Source organism: Vicia villosa, linkage group LG3 (genome assembly GCF_029867415.1).
Source record: "Vicia villosa cultivar HV-30 ecotype Madison, WI linkage group LG3, Vvil1.0, whole genome shotgun sequence".
NCBI classification, from domain to species: domain Eukaryota; kingdom Viridiplantae; phylum Streptophyta; class Magnoliopsida; order Fabales; family Fabaceae; genus Vicia; species Vicia villosa.
Window position 1 is genome coordinate 60,762,323 of NC_081182.1, and position 18,076 is coordinate 60,780,398.

Below are 18,076 nucleotides of genomic sequence, written 5' to 3' on the forward strand. Positions count from 1 at the left end.
AGCTTTTACCAGGACCGAACTAAGAGGAGGGCCCGACATATTGGGTTTGAAGCGATCGTAACACGACTTAACACACACCCGTCGAAGCTACTCTCCGTGCAAATTAATCCAAAGAATCCTCTAGAAAACGACGTTGTTGCAGCTTTATGGTTAGTTCCTGCGCCAGATCTACCATACTACTGCTGTTCGCTGCCAACAGCGCTTGGGCATTCCAATTCCAGCCATCCGCCTCCGAAAACCCCCCTTCAGCCACAGAAATGAGATGGTTATCCGCCTCCTGGTACAGCTCCAGGTAAGCCTCCATAATGGGCTGATCATCTAGCCAACAAGCATACCAAAAGGGAGTCTCCTCTCTATTCCCTGCATTACAATCCACCGCCCTTGTAAAATGCTTATCAAGCAATCTTTTGTAATTATCCGATATCAAAACATCTCTCCACCATATAGTGTCATTCTTTCCCACCACTGATATATCTCCTACCAAAACCTTGAGTCTCACATTACCATATCTAGCTTTAAGAACACCCCCACCATAACGCATCTTTCTCGGGTAAAACCATCCACTTCCACTTGCTAATAAGCGCCGCATTCATAATTTCCACATTTTTTAAAGCCTAATTCGCCTTCATCTCTAGATTTACAAACGGTGTCCCAACACACCCAATGTATCGTTCTATTAAGATCTCCACCACGTACTCCACAAGAACTTGCTTTGAATTGATCAAATTTCATTAAGCACCTTCGACGGAGCTTTGTAGAAAGTGTTTACGGTGATTTCCGGTAAACAACCGCTAGTCTTCCAAACTATAATAAATATGATTTGGTTACTCGCAGGATCGACTAGATTGATCCTAGGACATAGTTAAATAGGTTGTTATTCATGATAGTTCGAATTATGTCTATGATTGGTGTGTCTTGAAATAAGAAATACTTAATCAAAGAAATAAAGATTAGCAATCACCTTGTTATACATGTGAATATAACATTAGCGAAGGGTAAGTTAAAAATAAAGTTTAAGACAGAATTGTAAAAGTGCAAGAATCTTAAAGTGCAGAAAAGTTAAATGCTTCGAAAGTTAAATAACATGAAAGTAAAGAGTGCAGGAATATAAATGACATGAAATAAATGAAATGCAGAAATATCGAGAGATACTTGGATAAAAAGCAAAATACACATGTATTTAAATTGGTGTTGGTGTCATACGTACATTTCTCAGCGAACTCTTTCTCTTAACACTTGATACTTGAGTAATATGTGAGTGATTTGTACAAAATGAACACACAGAATCCTAACATTAAGACCCTTATTTATACTAATTTCGACCCTAACGGTCCTATACTAATCTAATGCCACGTTGCCCATAGAAAATCCAGGGATGCCATCTGTCTTCGTGCGGTTACGTAAACTACTTCAAAATTCAAATCATCCCGCCTGAATCTTCCTTCGACGCGTGGCAACATAATTATAATTGAGAATGCCACGAAAACACGCTAAGCTTCAGTACTTCGCATATTTCGCAAAAAACGTCTAAGTCCCAAAGACCATTCTTTTCGAATTTAGCTTCGGCGCTCACTATCGTTGTTCCAACTTAAACATCACTCTCGAAGCATGGCCATCAGTAGCCATTTTTATCTTTGAAGATCATCAATAACCATCTTCCTTCGAATTCCAAACCTTCGAAGGACGTTCTTCTCAAACGTAATCTTCAGCTAACAGAAAGATAAAGAATATATAGGAATAGCATTAAGCACCTCATTGATCAAGACCACCCGCCCCGCTATGCTAAGATTCTAGCCTCTCCACACAACTAACCTCTTTCTTAAAAAAGAGATCAAATCTTTCCACAATGAAATATTCCTAGGATTACCACCCACTTTAACACCTAGGAACTCGAACGGTAAGCTTCCCAACTTGCACGAAAGAAAAGTCGAAGTCTCCTCAAGGAACCAATCATCAACATTAATCCCATATATATATATATATATATATATATATTACTTTTATAGAAATTTATTCTCAAACACGACAATAACTCAAAACCTTTAAGGATAGCTTTCATACTCCAAAAGTTTGCGGTATCTCCCTCATAAATGATAATTTTGTCATCCGCAAATTGAAGCAAATCAACCTCATCATTCACGTCTACCTTAAACCCCCGAAATTCTTCTATTTCTTTCGCCTTCCTCATTAGAGCCGTTAGGAACTCCATCACCAAAACAAATAAGAAGGGAGACAAGGGATCTCCTTTGCAAAATCCTTTCTCAATCTTGAAGTCCTTTGTTGTGCTTCCGTTAATAAGGACGGAAATGATATTGGTGAATTTGCAACCTTCCATCCATCTCGCGCCAAAACCCATCCGAACTAGAACATATCTCACAAAGTTCCAAATAACACGATCATAAGCTTTTTCAAAATCAACCTTTAATATCACACAACTTCTTTTCTCCCTTTTGGCTAGATCCATCACATCATTCACAACTAGGATTCCGTCTAAAATACTTCTACCCGGGACAAAAGCCGATTGATTGCTCGAAACAAGTTTTCCAATGACACACTTCAATCTAACCGCCAAAAGTTTTGCAATAATTTTATACAAATTACCAACAAGACAAATCGGTATAAAATCGGCCAAGGATTGGGGATTTTTCACTTTTGGAATAAGAGTAATGAAGAATGAAGTACAAGCTTTTGTAAGCCTTGCCCTTTCAAAAAAAATCGATACAAGTTTACCAATGTCTCCTTTAACCACCTCCCAATTTCCTTTGAAAAATTCTAAATAATAACCATCCAGGTCGGGACTTTTATCACCGTCGCACGCCCACACGGATTCCTTGATCTCATCTTCCGAAAGATCTCATTCTTTATGTTCTCCACACCTTCAATCCTACCATTCATTCCCTCCAAAACTGAGATTGAACTTCTTCTTTGTCTATCCTTAATAGAATTGTGGTAAAATCTTGAGTTTTTATGTCTCTCATGCATCCAAAGTTGTCTAGATTTTAACCTTAGCATATAATCTTTCAAATGTAAGTTATTACAAATCTCCTTCAAAGCCTCCCTTCTACTAGTGACCAAATCTTCCATATTTCCACCAAAGTTATCCATAAATAAACTATCCAACACATTTAGGTTTTCCACCTCCTCCTTGACTTTCAAATCAATCCATCCAAACACCTCCCTATTCTAATCACGAAGCCTTGTTTTCAACCGTCTAAGCTTTTCATAGAATATAAAATCCCCGCTTACATTGACATTAATATTTCCCCATTCTTCCGCGATAAAAGTATTGAAATCCTTATGCTTGAACCACACATTGTTAAATCTAAAAGGTTTAGGTCCCCAATCTACCACACCGACATTCAACCGGATCGGAGCATGATCTGATATATCTCTAATTTCAATTCTTTGGTCCACCAATCCCCAATAGTCCAACATATTTCTCGTTATCAAAAACCTATCAAGTCTACTCATCACCTTCCCATTGTCCTTAAACCAATTAAACTTTCCTCTAACTCACGGTATGTCCACCAAACCCATGTTCTCTATGAAATTACGAAACTCCTTCATACCTCTAGTACTCAAGTATGAGCCTTCTCCAATTCTTTCTTCCCTTCTCAAAATTTCGTTGAAATCTCCCACAACACACCATTCCTCATTACCACTTTTATACTTTCTATCCAATAAAGATCTCCAAAGCATTCTTCTCTCCACCGCACAACATGGGGCATACACATTCACAAGGTTGTAACAAGCTCCTTTCCAATTTATGTTAATTCCAACGAACCCTTTGCCTATGAAACTATAATTAAGAGACAAAAGATCCTTCCTCCATGATATCACCATACCTCCCGAAGGTCCTACGGAATTACACGCCGTCCACTCAACCTCGCTACTACCCCAAAAAGACTTGGCTAAAATCTCATTAAAGCTGGATAACTTGGTTTCTTGAAGAAAACAGACTTCAATGTTAAACGACTTAATCAAAAAACTAACTCTCTTCCTTTTTGAAAGAGTGCCCATTCCTCTTATATTGAGCGATAATAAGTTCATGATAATGTATTTGCAACCATCTTCCTACCCTTCGGAACTTCCTTAACTTTTCGCTCCAAAACTTCTAGCAGCTTGATACTCATGTTGTCCTCTACCACACCAGTGACCCCTAAATTTGTAATAGACTTCCATAACTTCTTACCCACCTAAGATCAAGAATTTTGTTGCATTCTACTATTAGCACAAAATATATGAATCAGATAAAGAGATGCAAGAGATGGACTCACCGTTAGAGATGGAATCGCCCTTGGACGAAACAACCTCCATGGTATCCCTTTGTTCTTTGACATGGCTCCAATTTTGTGTGCTATACAAGCGTAGAATGAAGATGAAATCTCTACATTTTTCCCCAAGTACTTCACCGGTTTCAGCTTTTTCTTTCTTGCCGCTGATTTTGAATTTTTCACACATAAACTCATGCAGGCCATATCAAAAGAAAATGGGCCTACATGCCCCAAGTGCGCCGGTGGGGAAGTGATGGGGTGCATAAGTGATGAGGGATAAAACTGTTTTCTTCACATTAAAGAAGGATGAGTTAGATCGATATAGTAAGGCATTTATCGGTGTTATCAAAGAAGCTGAAGTTGCTTTAAAGCTTAGACAGATTTTTCATCAAGAAGGACTTTTCTCCATCACGCTCACTTTGTTAGGACCTAACATATGTTTACTTGAAGATTTGGAATGTGGTGAGGTGGAAGCTTTTATTGAGGACCGAAGAGGATGGTGGGAAAATTGGTTCAAATCTATTAGACCCTGGGCTCCAAACGACATGGACCTAGAGAGACTTATATGGTTGAGAATCTTTGGAATTCCTTGCCAGGTGTGGGGAGAAATTTTCTTTAAATCTATAGTGGAATCTAGAGGAACTTAATTCAAATGCAATGAGGTTACGGAGGCTCGTCTTAGCATGGATGAAGCGAGGATATGTGTCAAAACTGGGAGCAAGGAGATGATCAATGAAACAGGTAAGGTAGTCATCGACGGTGTTCCTATTCTTTATCAGCTTGAAAGAAGATTCATTCTTGCTAAAGGATATGGTGGCGGTGCGAAAGAGTATTGAGGAAGATGGTTCGGATTCGTATGACACCCGACGGGAGACTATTCTAATGAGGATTTTTCGATTAACAAATTCCCCTTTTGGGTCCCACCAGATTTAACTCCTTCCTCCTTAAACTCTTTATTAGACACGTCTCTATCCATGGTCCTACCATCATAAATGTTGTTTGCCACACCCTCTTCATCTCCTGAATCTTCTACGACCCCTACTTCTACATTCTCCAAGATTTTATGTGAAGCATTAAATGCCTCTGCTTCTACATGCATTGTTCCATACTCCTCATCATTATTTGAGAAGTCAAAGGACTCCTTTCTGCCTTTATGTTTCAGTGAATCCTTAAAATGTGAAAACTTCCTGCTATCCGCTATACTTGCAGACTCTGAAGACTCCTCCAACCAATGCCCGGATTAAAAAGTCTTTATTACACTTCCTATAACCTCCTTTGAATTTTATTCCTCGATGTTTTCCTTTTTGTCGTCTGAAAACTCCTCGTCGGAATAGTATCCCGTTGAGAAGTCATACGAATCCGAACCATCTTCCTCAATACTCCTTTGCACTGCCACCATATCCTTTAGCAAGAATGAATCTTCTCTCAAGTTGATAAAGAACGGAACACGGTCGATGATTGTCTTAACTGTTTCATTGATTGTCTCCATGCTTCCAATTTTGAAATATATCCTCGCTTCATCCATGCTAAGACGAGCTTCCGTAACCTCATCGCATTTGATGTAAGTTCCTCTGGATTCCGGTATATCTTTAAAGAAACTTTCTCCCCACACTTGGCAAGGAATGCTAGAGATTCTCAACCATGTAAGTCTCTCTGGGTCCACGTCGTTTGGAGCCCAGGGTCTAATGGATTTGAACCAATTTTCCCACCATCCTCTTCGCTCCTCAATAAAAGCTTCCACCTCACCACATTCCAAATCTTCAAGTAAACATATGTTAGGTCCTAACAAAGTGAGCCTGATGGAGAAAAGTCCTTCTTGATGAAAAATCTGTCTAAGATTTAAAGCAACCTCAGCTTCTTTAATAAAACCGACAAACGCCTTACTATAACGATCTAACTCATCCTTCTCTGACGTGAAGAAAATAGTTATAAGTGGAATGAGGTGATTGATTTGCTCTAGAATTCGCTTGAGTCTTAACCACGGCCTTGCTCTCTTCTTTGAGATTTTGCAACTTTTGAACCCTATCCTCTTGCTCCTTTTTTCCTCCCCATTTGCATCTAACTATGTTGCATATATATATAAGGGATGGAATTAGGTCAAAAGATTTAGAAAGAATCAAATCAAATCATGTACTTTGATGGTGAAAATTTTGATTGAGATTTTGAATGCAAAGTTGCTATTTTAGTTTAATTATATTTTCCAAACTTTTTCCAAATTTTCTTGACCTTCAAGATTGTTTTAGATTGATTAAAATATTTGGAAAATAAATCACATGATTTTTTAACATTTAATTGTGATTTTACTTAGTTAAATTTGAATTTAAATGAATAAATTCAAAATAAAAGAAATAAAAACCACAAAATAAATATAAATGGATTCATGGGCTTCTCATATGGTTGTTTTCACGTGGGAAACTTGAATTTAAAGCCCCAATACTCAAAAACTCAAAATCTCTCAATTAAGATTTCATGTACTTTTCAAATTTTACTCAACTTGCACCATCCATAACTCTCTCAATTTTTATCATATGGAGATGATCTTTTACTTTTTGGAAAGTTCAAGATGTCCACTACAACCCCTATGAAATATTTTTTGCATTTGAAGAATTTATTTTGATGATATTGGCCCTGGAAAAAAAATGGCTTTTTGTGGACTTCTAGAAGGACTTGTAATGTTTTGACTTATATCTTTCAAATGAAGCATTTGTTGCCAAGTCCTTGGTGAGAAAAAATTGTAGATAATGAAATTTCCTTCAAAATTAGCTTTGGTTGGACAATTTGTGATGAAGCATGTGAAAGCTATGGCTGGTCAAAGTTCAGTTGACTTTTGTTCCAAAAAAAGCTAATTTAGCAACTTGAGTTTTGTTGATCTTTGAGTTTTTTCTTGATGAGTCATGATCAACCCTCGATCAAATGATGGATAGGAATTCAAATGATTGATATTGACCAAAAATATTAAAGTTTGACTGGATACTGACCATAGTTGACTTTTGACAAATGTTTAAATACTATGCAACATCAATGATCTTTATTTTGAATTTAAATTTTTCCCTTTTTTTCTTTCTCCACTGGTCCTTTTTTTGTTTTTATTTTGTATGCTTATTTAATATAATTGAATTTTTATGGTAATAGTTTTTTTTTTAAATTAATTACTATCTCATTTCAAATTTAAAAATATTTTTAAATATATTTTATATAGCATTAAATAAATTTATCCGTGCGGATCACTAGCACCATAATACTTAGTTTTTTTAAATGATCAAGCCTTATCAAATGAAATATATGAACGAATTTATTTGTGTGGCTGCATGGGTCACTATCACCATAATACTTATTTTTTTGAAGCGATCAAGCCTTATCAATTTTTTTTTGGATCATTATTTTAATTTAGAACCTAATTTTCATACTACTACTATCTAACTAGTAAAAAAAAAAATAAGGGTTAATGGTAGTTTACCCCCTTGTAATATGAGCGTGTTTCGGTTTACCCCCCTACTGTTGCCAAAGACAGGTTTTGACAACGGTTTTTTTGAAAAAACCGTTGCCTAAAGGTATGGAGGGGGGAAAAGCAAAATTCACTAACATTACAGGAGAGAGAGTTACTATTAACCCAAAAAATAATGATTAATTTCCATTTTATATATGCAATTTGGTCAAACTTCTTCATTTCACATTTTTCGTATCATTTAAAAAATTCTACACTACAAATAATACATCCAGGTGACATGATTAGTTAGTGTCTAAAAGCAAAGGTAGAACAAGAAAAATTCTGAGAGTGTGTGTCGATAAAGTTAGATATCTTGTTTTTATTACAAAACTAAAGTTACACATCATCTGCCAAAGTAAAACTTTTCTTTATTTGAATAATGCCAAATTAAAACCTAGTCACATGTTAATGATATAGATAAACAAGTAATGTGTGTACAACTTCAAATATAAAAAGTTCCTCATTTGTCAATGTTACAAATTTGTGGTGTGGCTTTAAGTAACATTCACTTCTAACAAACATTTCGGATCACCAAGAGAATTTTTCTCCAAATGACCAATCTCTTTTTCCTCTCCTCCTCCCATTTTGAACTATCACCACAAAAAGAGGAATAAAATAGAATGGAAGAAAAAGCTAGTAAGAGACAAATAATCACTTATCCTTTTTTTTTTTAATTATGTGAAGTTTCTCTTTATTTATTCTTGTTTGGTTTATTGAAACACAAAACGGTCATTACTTCATGCTTTTTCCTTTGTTGGTTTCATTTCCCTTCAAATGTTTTTTTAACTTATCATTCTTGAAAACATAAATCTCTATTTTTTTTTAAATTGGTTTTTGTGGAAGTTTCATATTTTTGCCATTCTTTTGATCATTGTTGATGAGTTAACTACCTTAACTATTGGAGCTGTTGAAGTTCCAAGAAGATGGGGTTGGATAATGATGACAAAGAGACAGGACAAACTAGTGAGGCTGGCAATAAAGAACAAGAAGAACATCATGAGCCTCTTAGCAGGCATACAAGCGAATCGTCTGTTTATGGAACTGAGGAAGAAGAAGATGAATATGGAAGCAAAATACAGCTAGGTCCTCTTTGCACTCTTAAAGAACATCTTGAGAAAGATAAGGTTTTGTTTCTTGTGAAACTAAACATTTTTCTTGTTAATATATTGTTTGTTTTTCCTTCTTTATTATTTGTTTTTGTTTTGTACTAGGATGATGAGAGTCTGAGGAAATGGAAGGAGCAGCTTCTTGGGAGTGTGGATGTAAACAACATTGGAGGTATATATATCACAGATTATTTTATGTGGCATCAACACCTCTGAAAAATGTGTGTCTAATACTTTTGATTATTTGTAATTTATTTAATTTTTAAAACTATTACTGGTATGGACGTGTCAGGATCGATGTGTGTCCGGTGTGGTATATGTGTATGTGCTTCATAGATCAGGTGGATGAATATGGTTCTTTTGAGAATTTAGTTAATTTGAATGTATTGTGTTTGTAGAAATTCTTGAACCAGAAGTGAGTTTTACAAGTCTTTCAATAATATCTCCTGGTAGAGATGACATAGTTCTTCCAATTCCTGAAGATGGAAAACCAAAGGGGTTATGGTTTACACTTAAAGAAGGTAGTCCTTACCGTCTGAAATTCAGCCTTGTGGTGACAAATAACATTGTTTCTGGATTAAAATACACCAATACTGTATGGAAAACTGCTGTTAAAGGTATGTTTGTACAATTTAATTCATGCATTCACTCTAACAATTTGTTAACTCTTAAGCATATTAATTAAGTCTATAATGTTATTTCAGTGGATAGCACTAAAGAGATGCTTGGAACTTTCAGTCCTCAGCAAGAGCCTTACACACATGAAATGCCAGAAGAAGTTACACCTTCTGGGATGTTTGCTAGGGGACAATATACTGCAAGAACAAAGGTAATTTAGATTTCAACATCTGAAATACCGACACCTCTGAAAAAAGAGTTGTCCTTATGTTCGTGTCGACTTATTTGTGTTTGTGTTTCATATACTACAATTAAATACAAATGAATCTTTATTCGTTACTAATAAACTTATTATGACTATCTAATTTTCTTGTGCAGTTTCTTGATGATGACAATAAATGTTACTTGGAGATCAATTATACTTTTGATATTAGGAAGGATTGGGCTTGATCATGCATGGAGAGCTTCCCAATCTTCATCAGTCATTCTACAATATTTAGTTTTCTTTTTTTTAATTTATTATAAAAATTCAGATACCTTATGTATCAAATTTCAGTTGTAATGAATTTCTTTTAATAATTGACTCGAGGAAACTAAAGAGAAAAAATATTTGGTAAATTTATGAAAATGTTTTTTTATTAGAAAAAAAAATTTATGTTAAACAAAATGTAAATCTCACTCTCGACCTAATACTAATATTAGTTGTTTAAATTTTGAGTGGCAAAACGAGTTAAGCATGACCATTTTATCTGTATTTTTTGTCGGCTGAGTAGAAATTTTATGTCTACAATCTCTATTATATTCGCCTCATCTCATTTTTTTGGATTTTTGTGCGGGCTAGTAAAATGAATTTTTACAACTTTTAACTATTAAAGGTGCATGGTCCACCACTTTATTTTAGTTTTTGTCTAAATTGGACAATCATGCAGTTGTCACCTTAATTTAAATAAAACAATCTTTTTTTGGTCATATTATTTTAATATAATTGGTAATAAACTTAACTGCATATGAAAAAACATGTTGAGTTAATTGCAGATGGAAAAATTGTGCAATGTTTAAACATGTTAAAATGGATTTTAGAAGAAGCATTTAAACTAAATTTGGTTATTGAATTACAAAGTCAAATATCGGATTAAATGGAGAAAAGCGGACACTTGTGTTGGAATCTAAAAAGTGGTGTATAAAAAATACAAGAAGATGAAACACAAAGGAGAAGTTTAAAGTCAATCATAATTGTTCTCTCAAATATACAAATCTATTATTTTTAATGTTTTGGTAAATCTATCAGCTAGCTGCAATTCTATTGCACAATATGAGATTTCAAGCATTCCTTTCATAAATTGCTCCCTCATGAAGTGAAATCTAATTTTGATAAAGCATTCCTTTCATAAATTGCTCCCTCATGAAGTAAAATCTAATTTTGATATGCTTGCTCCTCCCATATAAAATTGGATTTTTGTTTAAATTTATGATTGACTTATGCACTTCACATTTTAGTTCCTTTAGCAATGAATCAAACCAAATTACTTGACATAAAGCAAATGAGCCAACTAAATACTCTACCTCACATGATAACAAATTTGTGAAGGGTTGTTTCTATGTAAACCATAAAATGACAGTCTTATTATACATGAAAGCATAGTTTAAGATGATTCTTGTATAAGTTTTGTCCCCATACCAATCCGAATTCGAATAATATATCAACCCTGTCTTCTACTATTTCCCAATAGCTAGAAATAGTAAACCAAATATCATGGTTCCCTTTAGATACCTGAGTATTCTCTTTCCAACCACTAGATATGATTTCTTAGGCTCACCTATAAACTTGCTGATTATACCTACTTTACTACATAAAAAATGATAGATCTCCTATTGCATAAGTACTTCAATGATCCTACAATCTACTTGTACAATGTTACTTCTACCTTCTCTTTGCCATAATATTTATCAAGATTTGCATTTATTTCAAATAAATTTGTGATTGTGTTGCAATTTGTAATTTTAAATCTATCTAACAACTCCACGTAGTTTTGTTGATGAATTATCATGCCTTACTTCACTTTCACAAACTTTATGCCAAGAAGGAAAGTATGAGAGCTCACAGACATCTCAAACTCAGCCTTCATTTCATCTTTTGAATACTCAATCTCAAATAAATTACTATCATTGATGAGTAGATCATCCACATATAAACATATCATGATGATGGAATTGCTAGAACTTTGCATATTGACATCATACTCAATTGTGTACTTTTTGAATCCTAGTTGAATACAAAATTGATTGATTATCTTATTTCGGGTTCTACGAGCTTGTTTCAATCCATACAAGACTTTGAGTAACTTGTATATCATTGCGTTATATACAACAACAACCAAGCCTTATCCCACTAAATGGGATCGGCTACATGGATCAACTTTAGTCATAATGATCTATCTTAGTCGATGCTTATATCTAAATCGTTGACAAAAATTGTTTTTTTAATGGACCATTTAGAAATGTAGATTTTACATCTAAGTGATAAGTGATAGAGAGGTTAATTCCTTCTATTATCACAACCAGTCTCACTGTCTCAAATCTTGCCACATGAGCAAACACCTAATAATTATAGTCATACCATACTTATACATGAAGTCTCTAGCTACTAACCTTATCTTATGCCTAGAGAATGAGCCATATGGATTCAACTTTGCCTTGAATACCCATTTCACATCAATAGTCTTCTTTCTTTTCAAGTAGATTTTCTAGCTCTCAAGTGTGATTCTTTTCAATGAGTTCCTCAATCATGGCCTCCTTCCATTCACCTAATTATAGTCATACCATACTTCTACATGAAGCCTCTAGCTACTAACCTTTTCTTATGCCTAGAGAATGAGCCATATGAATTCAATTTTGCCTTGAATATCCATTTCACATCAATAGTCTTCTTTCTTTCAAGTAGTGTTACCAGCTCTCAAGTGTGATTATTTTCAATTGACTTGAGTTTCTTCAATCATGGTCTCCTTCCATATCTGACTCTTCATTGTCTCATCATGGTTGATTAAGCATCAGCTAGCAAAGCAAAATGTAGTCATTGTCTCATCATGGTTGATTAAGCATCAGCTAGCAAAGCAAAATGTATAAGTTTGCGTTTATTACTGACTGCATTGTTAGATGATAGTTCACAATATGCAAATCTATTAAGAACTTGCTCACATGTGTTTGAGTCTCTATTGATCCATCATTTCCTCAAGTGTCTTCAACATTAATCTCTTAATCTGAACCTTCACTTTGAATAGGTTTTGCAAAAATATGATTGATACCACTTCCTTTCTCTGGTGTATCCTAGCATTTCCATGTCTCACTTTCATGTCTTTGATTCATTGGAAATCACGCCTATGTTGATGTGCACCCTTTTTGCCTATGTTGATGTGCACCCTTTTACGCACAGGATTGTAATTGGCTCCCGTGAAAGGATATCCCTATTGAATACCATGTTAGGATTACTATGTTTAGGCTCCCGTGGAAGGATTTCCTATGAATACCATGTTTCTTCCAGCCTTGCCACCTTGAAATTGAGATAAATATAAACCCTTGTGCAACTGTTCTCTAAACTTTTTAAGTTTTTCCCTGCCTTACGAAGACAAACCCTTGTGCAACTGTTCTCTAAACTTTTAAGTTTTTCCAACATCCTAAATATTTCATTAAAAAAGTGATGTTGGTCCTCAATGCCTAATTCAATATGCATTTCACTCATCATGGTACAAATGATATCCTTGAATGCCAATTAGAATCTTTATCTTTGATTAGTCAGATAGTAAGAGACTTGGCACATATTACAATAATAATAATATCACCTGTATTGGCATGAAAGAAATGATATAGAAACTAACATCTGTTTATACCGGTTATGCACAACTTTATCCTATGTCATTATTACAATCAAATAAGAACATAAATGAAATGAGATGTATGGAAAGACTTCCTGAGATACTCTTAAGTATTTTTATTTCTTTTTTTTTTTTAGTAATAGATAACCCAAATAATCTAGAACGCAGAAATAATATTATGAGGTCTTTTCTAGCTGGTTTAAAGAGTTTCCCTCAGACTACAAGTTGTAAAAAGCTGGGTTTGAATAAGCACAACAACCATGCAAGACACAACCAAAATGTCAAAACTACCGTGTAATAATAGTAAGAATATAATAAATAAAACTTTAAGAACCAATGAAATGCTCGAGCAACTTCAGTTACTAAAACTCAACTTAAGTACTCCAAGCAAACCTAACTTAGTACCCTGCTCTCTAAAAAACTACCACCGTGATAATCTAAAAATCTATACATTCCAAAAAAACTGTATTCGGAAAGCTACGGTTCTCTTTGTTCGCCTGAAAATTACAGGAGTGATTGAAGAGAAAGCCAAGGATGGAACATCATTAGCACAATTTGAATCAACATCTCCTGATGACTTTTCATGCTCTGCAACAAGCATAAAGCATCTCTAGGCGCTTGTCAAATTGCAAAGCACTATCATCTCTCTCGGTCGAGTTCAGCAGCTTCAATTTCAAGCCATTTATCACGTAAATCATCGAGAAGATTTCCTTGATCGTTATTGTAGGGTAGATCCAGGGCATGCTTGGGACAGTGGTACGAAGAGATGAGTCTCCAGATGGTGCAGGCAAAGTCAGCAGCATGGCCCTGAATTCTTTAGTATCCGCAAAATAATTCAAAATTACAGGCAATGGTATCTAGGCAGAATTCCCGAAATCTTCAAAAACACCATACCTGGAAATGAACAAATATTCAATAGATATATATACAGATTCAATATTATAGATCTAAATATACTTCCAAGTTCCAACAATAGTATTTCACAAAATAATGAGGACAAAGATCAATTATCATAAGAAGAAAGAAAAAAGGAACATAACATATGTAATTCACCACAACAGGCTACAATACTCTTCAGTTAGAAGTCGTATAAATCAGCGAACAAAAACATAGTTTCCTCTTACAAACACAATCCTAAGGTCAATTTGAGCAGTGGCGAATGAAATAAGAGGGAAATGGTAACATAGTGAGGTCTAAAACAAGTAGAAACGAAAAGGTAATAAAGCACAAGTATCAAAATATATTGAAACAATTATATAATCCTAATAAAGAAAACAAAAATGACAACAATTGCAGCCATCAGAGAAAGATGAAGGAGAGAGACAGGCAGAAAAGAAAAATACATGTCAGCTAGCATTAACCACTGGCAAAGTTTCTTCAGGTGACGCCATTTCCAAGTGTGGCACCAAGACATCAGCCCACTGCACGCTTAAGAGGAAACATCAAGTATCTAGAAAGCAATATCAAAACATTTCCTCAGCCTGTTAAAAATCAAAACATAATATGAATATTTGAAGATAAAAAAAGACAAACTTTTAACAGAAATCTATATGGATGTCCAAAAACCTGATCTGGATTTATCTCCTGCAAACGATCGGTGTACCTGAACCAACATAGAGAGCCGGATAAAATTCACAAAAAATCATACTTGCAGCAGAAAATTAATGTATAGTTACTTAACGTAAAAAAAGAGTACAAATATTACATTAAAGTTTTCAGAAACTTTAAGCAAAAGGGACAGTTTGCAGGAGCATGCTACAGAAGCTAATATATAGCAACCCAAAAATGACATGGTACTAAAACAAACATGCATCAAACTAAGGCAACTGAATAGGTTTTTAGATCTTTGACAAACTGGGTGGAAGCACAGCCATAAGTACTTAAGCTACAAAAATTTAAATGAAATTGGTTATGTTGGGTCAACTTGTTACATATTCCAGAATGACATATAAAAAAAATAGGTGAAGCTTTTCTCCCAAATATAAATACAAATAATCTGGCATGTGAGAAAGAATATCCACATTGCAAAGCACTTAACTGTAAATCAGAATCTATAGAATAAAACAAAGTCACGGATACTGATTCACAAAATGATCTCTCAAGTTAACGATTTTAATTATTTCCAAACTAGATCCCTCCAAGATATTCAATTTCCAAATTTCACAGTAAAAGGAAGAGACTTACATATATTCAATCATTTTCTCAAATGCTTCCACACTCATGTCATGTTCTTCAAGACAAGGAAGGGAGTCCATATACAATTCATCTTTCCCTTCATGGAAAATCCTTCATACGTGATAGTCTAGCTTTGAAATATTCTGACCTTGATGCTAAAATAAACTTTATGGCAGCGGAAATTTTTTTTTATCAACTCTTATGCAAACATCAGCAAGATCATTTAGAGGTTTATCTATCTGCATGGAATCCATCTTAGATACCAATTTATCGATTCCATTATCTTGACCATTCTCATGAATGGAATTTGAAAGGGCTGTCAGAAGGATTCTGCGCAAGGCAGCGGGAAGCCTGTCTTCTTCAGGAAGGGATAGACCCTTGTAAAATAAAACCCGTTTCTGAGAATTGTCTACATCACTCAAAGCTTTATACAGTGCATATTTTTGATGAGCCAATTCTTTCTCGAGAATTTTCTGTAGAGATTCACATTTGCATACTTTGCAAATTCTCACAAGACCATCCATGTCATCCACAGCAATCTCTAATCTGTCTGAATAAAAGAAATTTATAAGGCTATAAAGTGCGGGATATGACAGTTTTTCCCGTGAAAGTCTTACTTCACTGCGCTCTTTCCAATCAGTCTCAAATTTTTTCTTGAAAAATGGTGACCTTGCACTTAATATGACCCTGTGAGCTTCAATAGGTCTTCCTTGTACAGTAAAAACTACATCTGGAGGAAAGTAATTGGAACTTAACCCTTGAGTGGTTGGAATACCTATTCAAATATGATAAATATTGAGTCCCAGGCCATGTATAAATACAACATTCTTATTTGGAAAATTAATTATCACAAACAAAGACATCCCCGTCTCACATGAGAGAAATAGGAGAGAGAAGATAAAGAATAAACAGGCCTTCTTTTATCATTTGATAGTCTCAGTAGTTGAGCCTTAATTACGTGTTGTGTAAGAATATTATCTTACCTGCTCAAAAATCATTAGTCTACGTATTTGATCAGTTAATCATGTCTAGGAAAGTCCAATACCATAATAAGGGGTTTAAATAATCAAATTAGAGAAAAAGTCAGTGTAGTGTCATTGATTAAACCACTTCAGCATTCAGTCAGTTCAAGATACATGCGGCTAAAATAAGCAATTCCACATGTAATTTTCAACAGAGTTGAGAATTCAGTAAAACAGTATTCAGATATATTGTCGGTGTTTCTCTTCAAATTATCATAAGAAATCTGATATCAGATTCCTATTTGAGGTGGAGGACTCTTCCCATGCAAACCCTTTTGTCATTCTTGGTGTACCTCAGAGGATTATTCAGATTTTTTATTTTTGTTGGAACTTAAGTCTTCATAACACACTAACCATATTTGGTAAGATTGTGGTAAGAATTGTGATGAGGACCCAAAAGGAGCTAATAAGAAGGAAAACAAGGAAATATTTATGGTATGGTATGACTTTAGAATAATTTTAATTGCATTTGTGTTTAAATTGAAATGTAATAGTTTTTGTTTTATTTTAATAAGTGGTGTAACCCTTTTGTTTAATGCATTTTAGGCATAGGAGCACTTTTCCTACAAATGAAATAAGAAAAAATTCTAATGAGAAAGGCGAGTGAGCAATGTCTCCTCTTTGGTTCTTGGATTGGAACCCTGATTGGCAGTTATCAATAAATCCAAACACAGTGCAAGAAATCTATCAAAGCCATCAACACAAGAGTTTCAAGAAGGAAAATTCAGACACAAAATTAAGAATATAAAATGACAAACAAGAAAAAGCCAAGAAGAAAGCAAGCACACTCAAATAGATCACCAATGAAACATCTCAAGATTGGAAGTAGATGATTAAGTGATCCAAATGTTATGACACTAATAAGTGGAGGGTAAAGGTTACTATATCTATATCAATTTACCAGACACGCTTGTCTAATCAATGAAATTGACCAACATTTGTGATCTAGGAGAGCCATCACTAAAGCCATGAAGCAACCCTTTTTACGAGAAATAAAACAAAACCGACCTAAAATCTAGTGAAATAATATGTGCCTGATGTAGCTTCAATTTGTTATCCCGAGTTCATGCATGGATTCAACTGTGGCAGACAATTGAGTTGCGGGGTTGAACTATGTCTGATGCTTATCAGTTTTTTTTATTATTATATTATTCAGTTTTTTTTGGTATAATTTATAGCCGGCGTGCTTCTTTAATAGGCCGCAATGCCATCCACCATATGTTTTGGTGGATTTTTGGCTTGCTGCCTTGAACCGCCTTCTACCATCTCTATAGCACCGACAACTCTAAAAAAATGTGTGTCCATGTCCGTAACCGTGTCGGACACCAACACCGACACTTGTAATTACATTCAATTTATTCATTTTCTCAAAATTATTACCAGTGTCCGTGCTTCATAGTCTTCCATTGATAACATTTATGCAACCTGAATTTTGTTAAACTAAGAAAAACCAGAGCTAACAGGCTGCAGCTTATTATCAAATATCTTCTAATCGTTTTCACCTTAACACTGTGCAAACAGTATC

General features: G+C 34.7%; 1 protein-coding gene and 1 pseudogene across 1 annotated transcript; one reads left to right on the top strand and one right to left on the bottom strand.

Moving 5' to 3' along the window:
- The first annotated feature begins 8,655 nt into the window (after positions 1 to 8,655).
- On the top strand, positions 8,656 to 10,173 carry LOC131655898 (rho GDP-dissociation inhibitor 1-like). Its single transcript, XM_058925695.1, has 5 exons — positions 8,656 to 8,885; positions 8,973 to 9,039; positions 9,266 to 9,484; positions 9,572 to 9,696; positions 9,864 to 10,173. Exons 1-5 carry the CDS (start codon positions 8,685 to 8,687, stop codon positions 9,933 to 9,935), a joined length of 684 nt encoding a protein of 227 aa, XP_058781678.1. The 5' UTR covers positions 8,656 to 8,684; the 3' UTR covers positions 9,936 to 10,173.
- A 3,612-nt stretch (positions 10,174 to 13,785) lies between these two features.
- LOC131658174 (BTB/POZ domain-containing protein At2g04740-like) lies at positions 13,786 to 17,856 on the bottom strand (annotated as a pseudogene).
- Between the last annotated feature and the right edge of the window lie 220 nt (positions 17,857 to 18,076).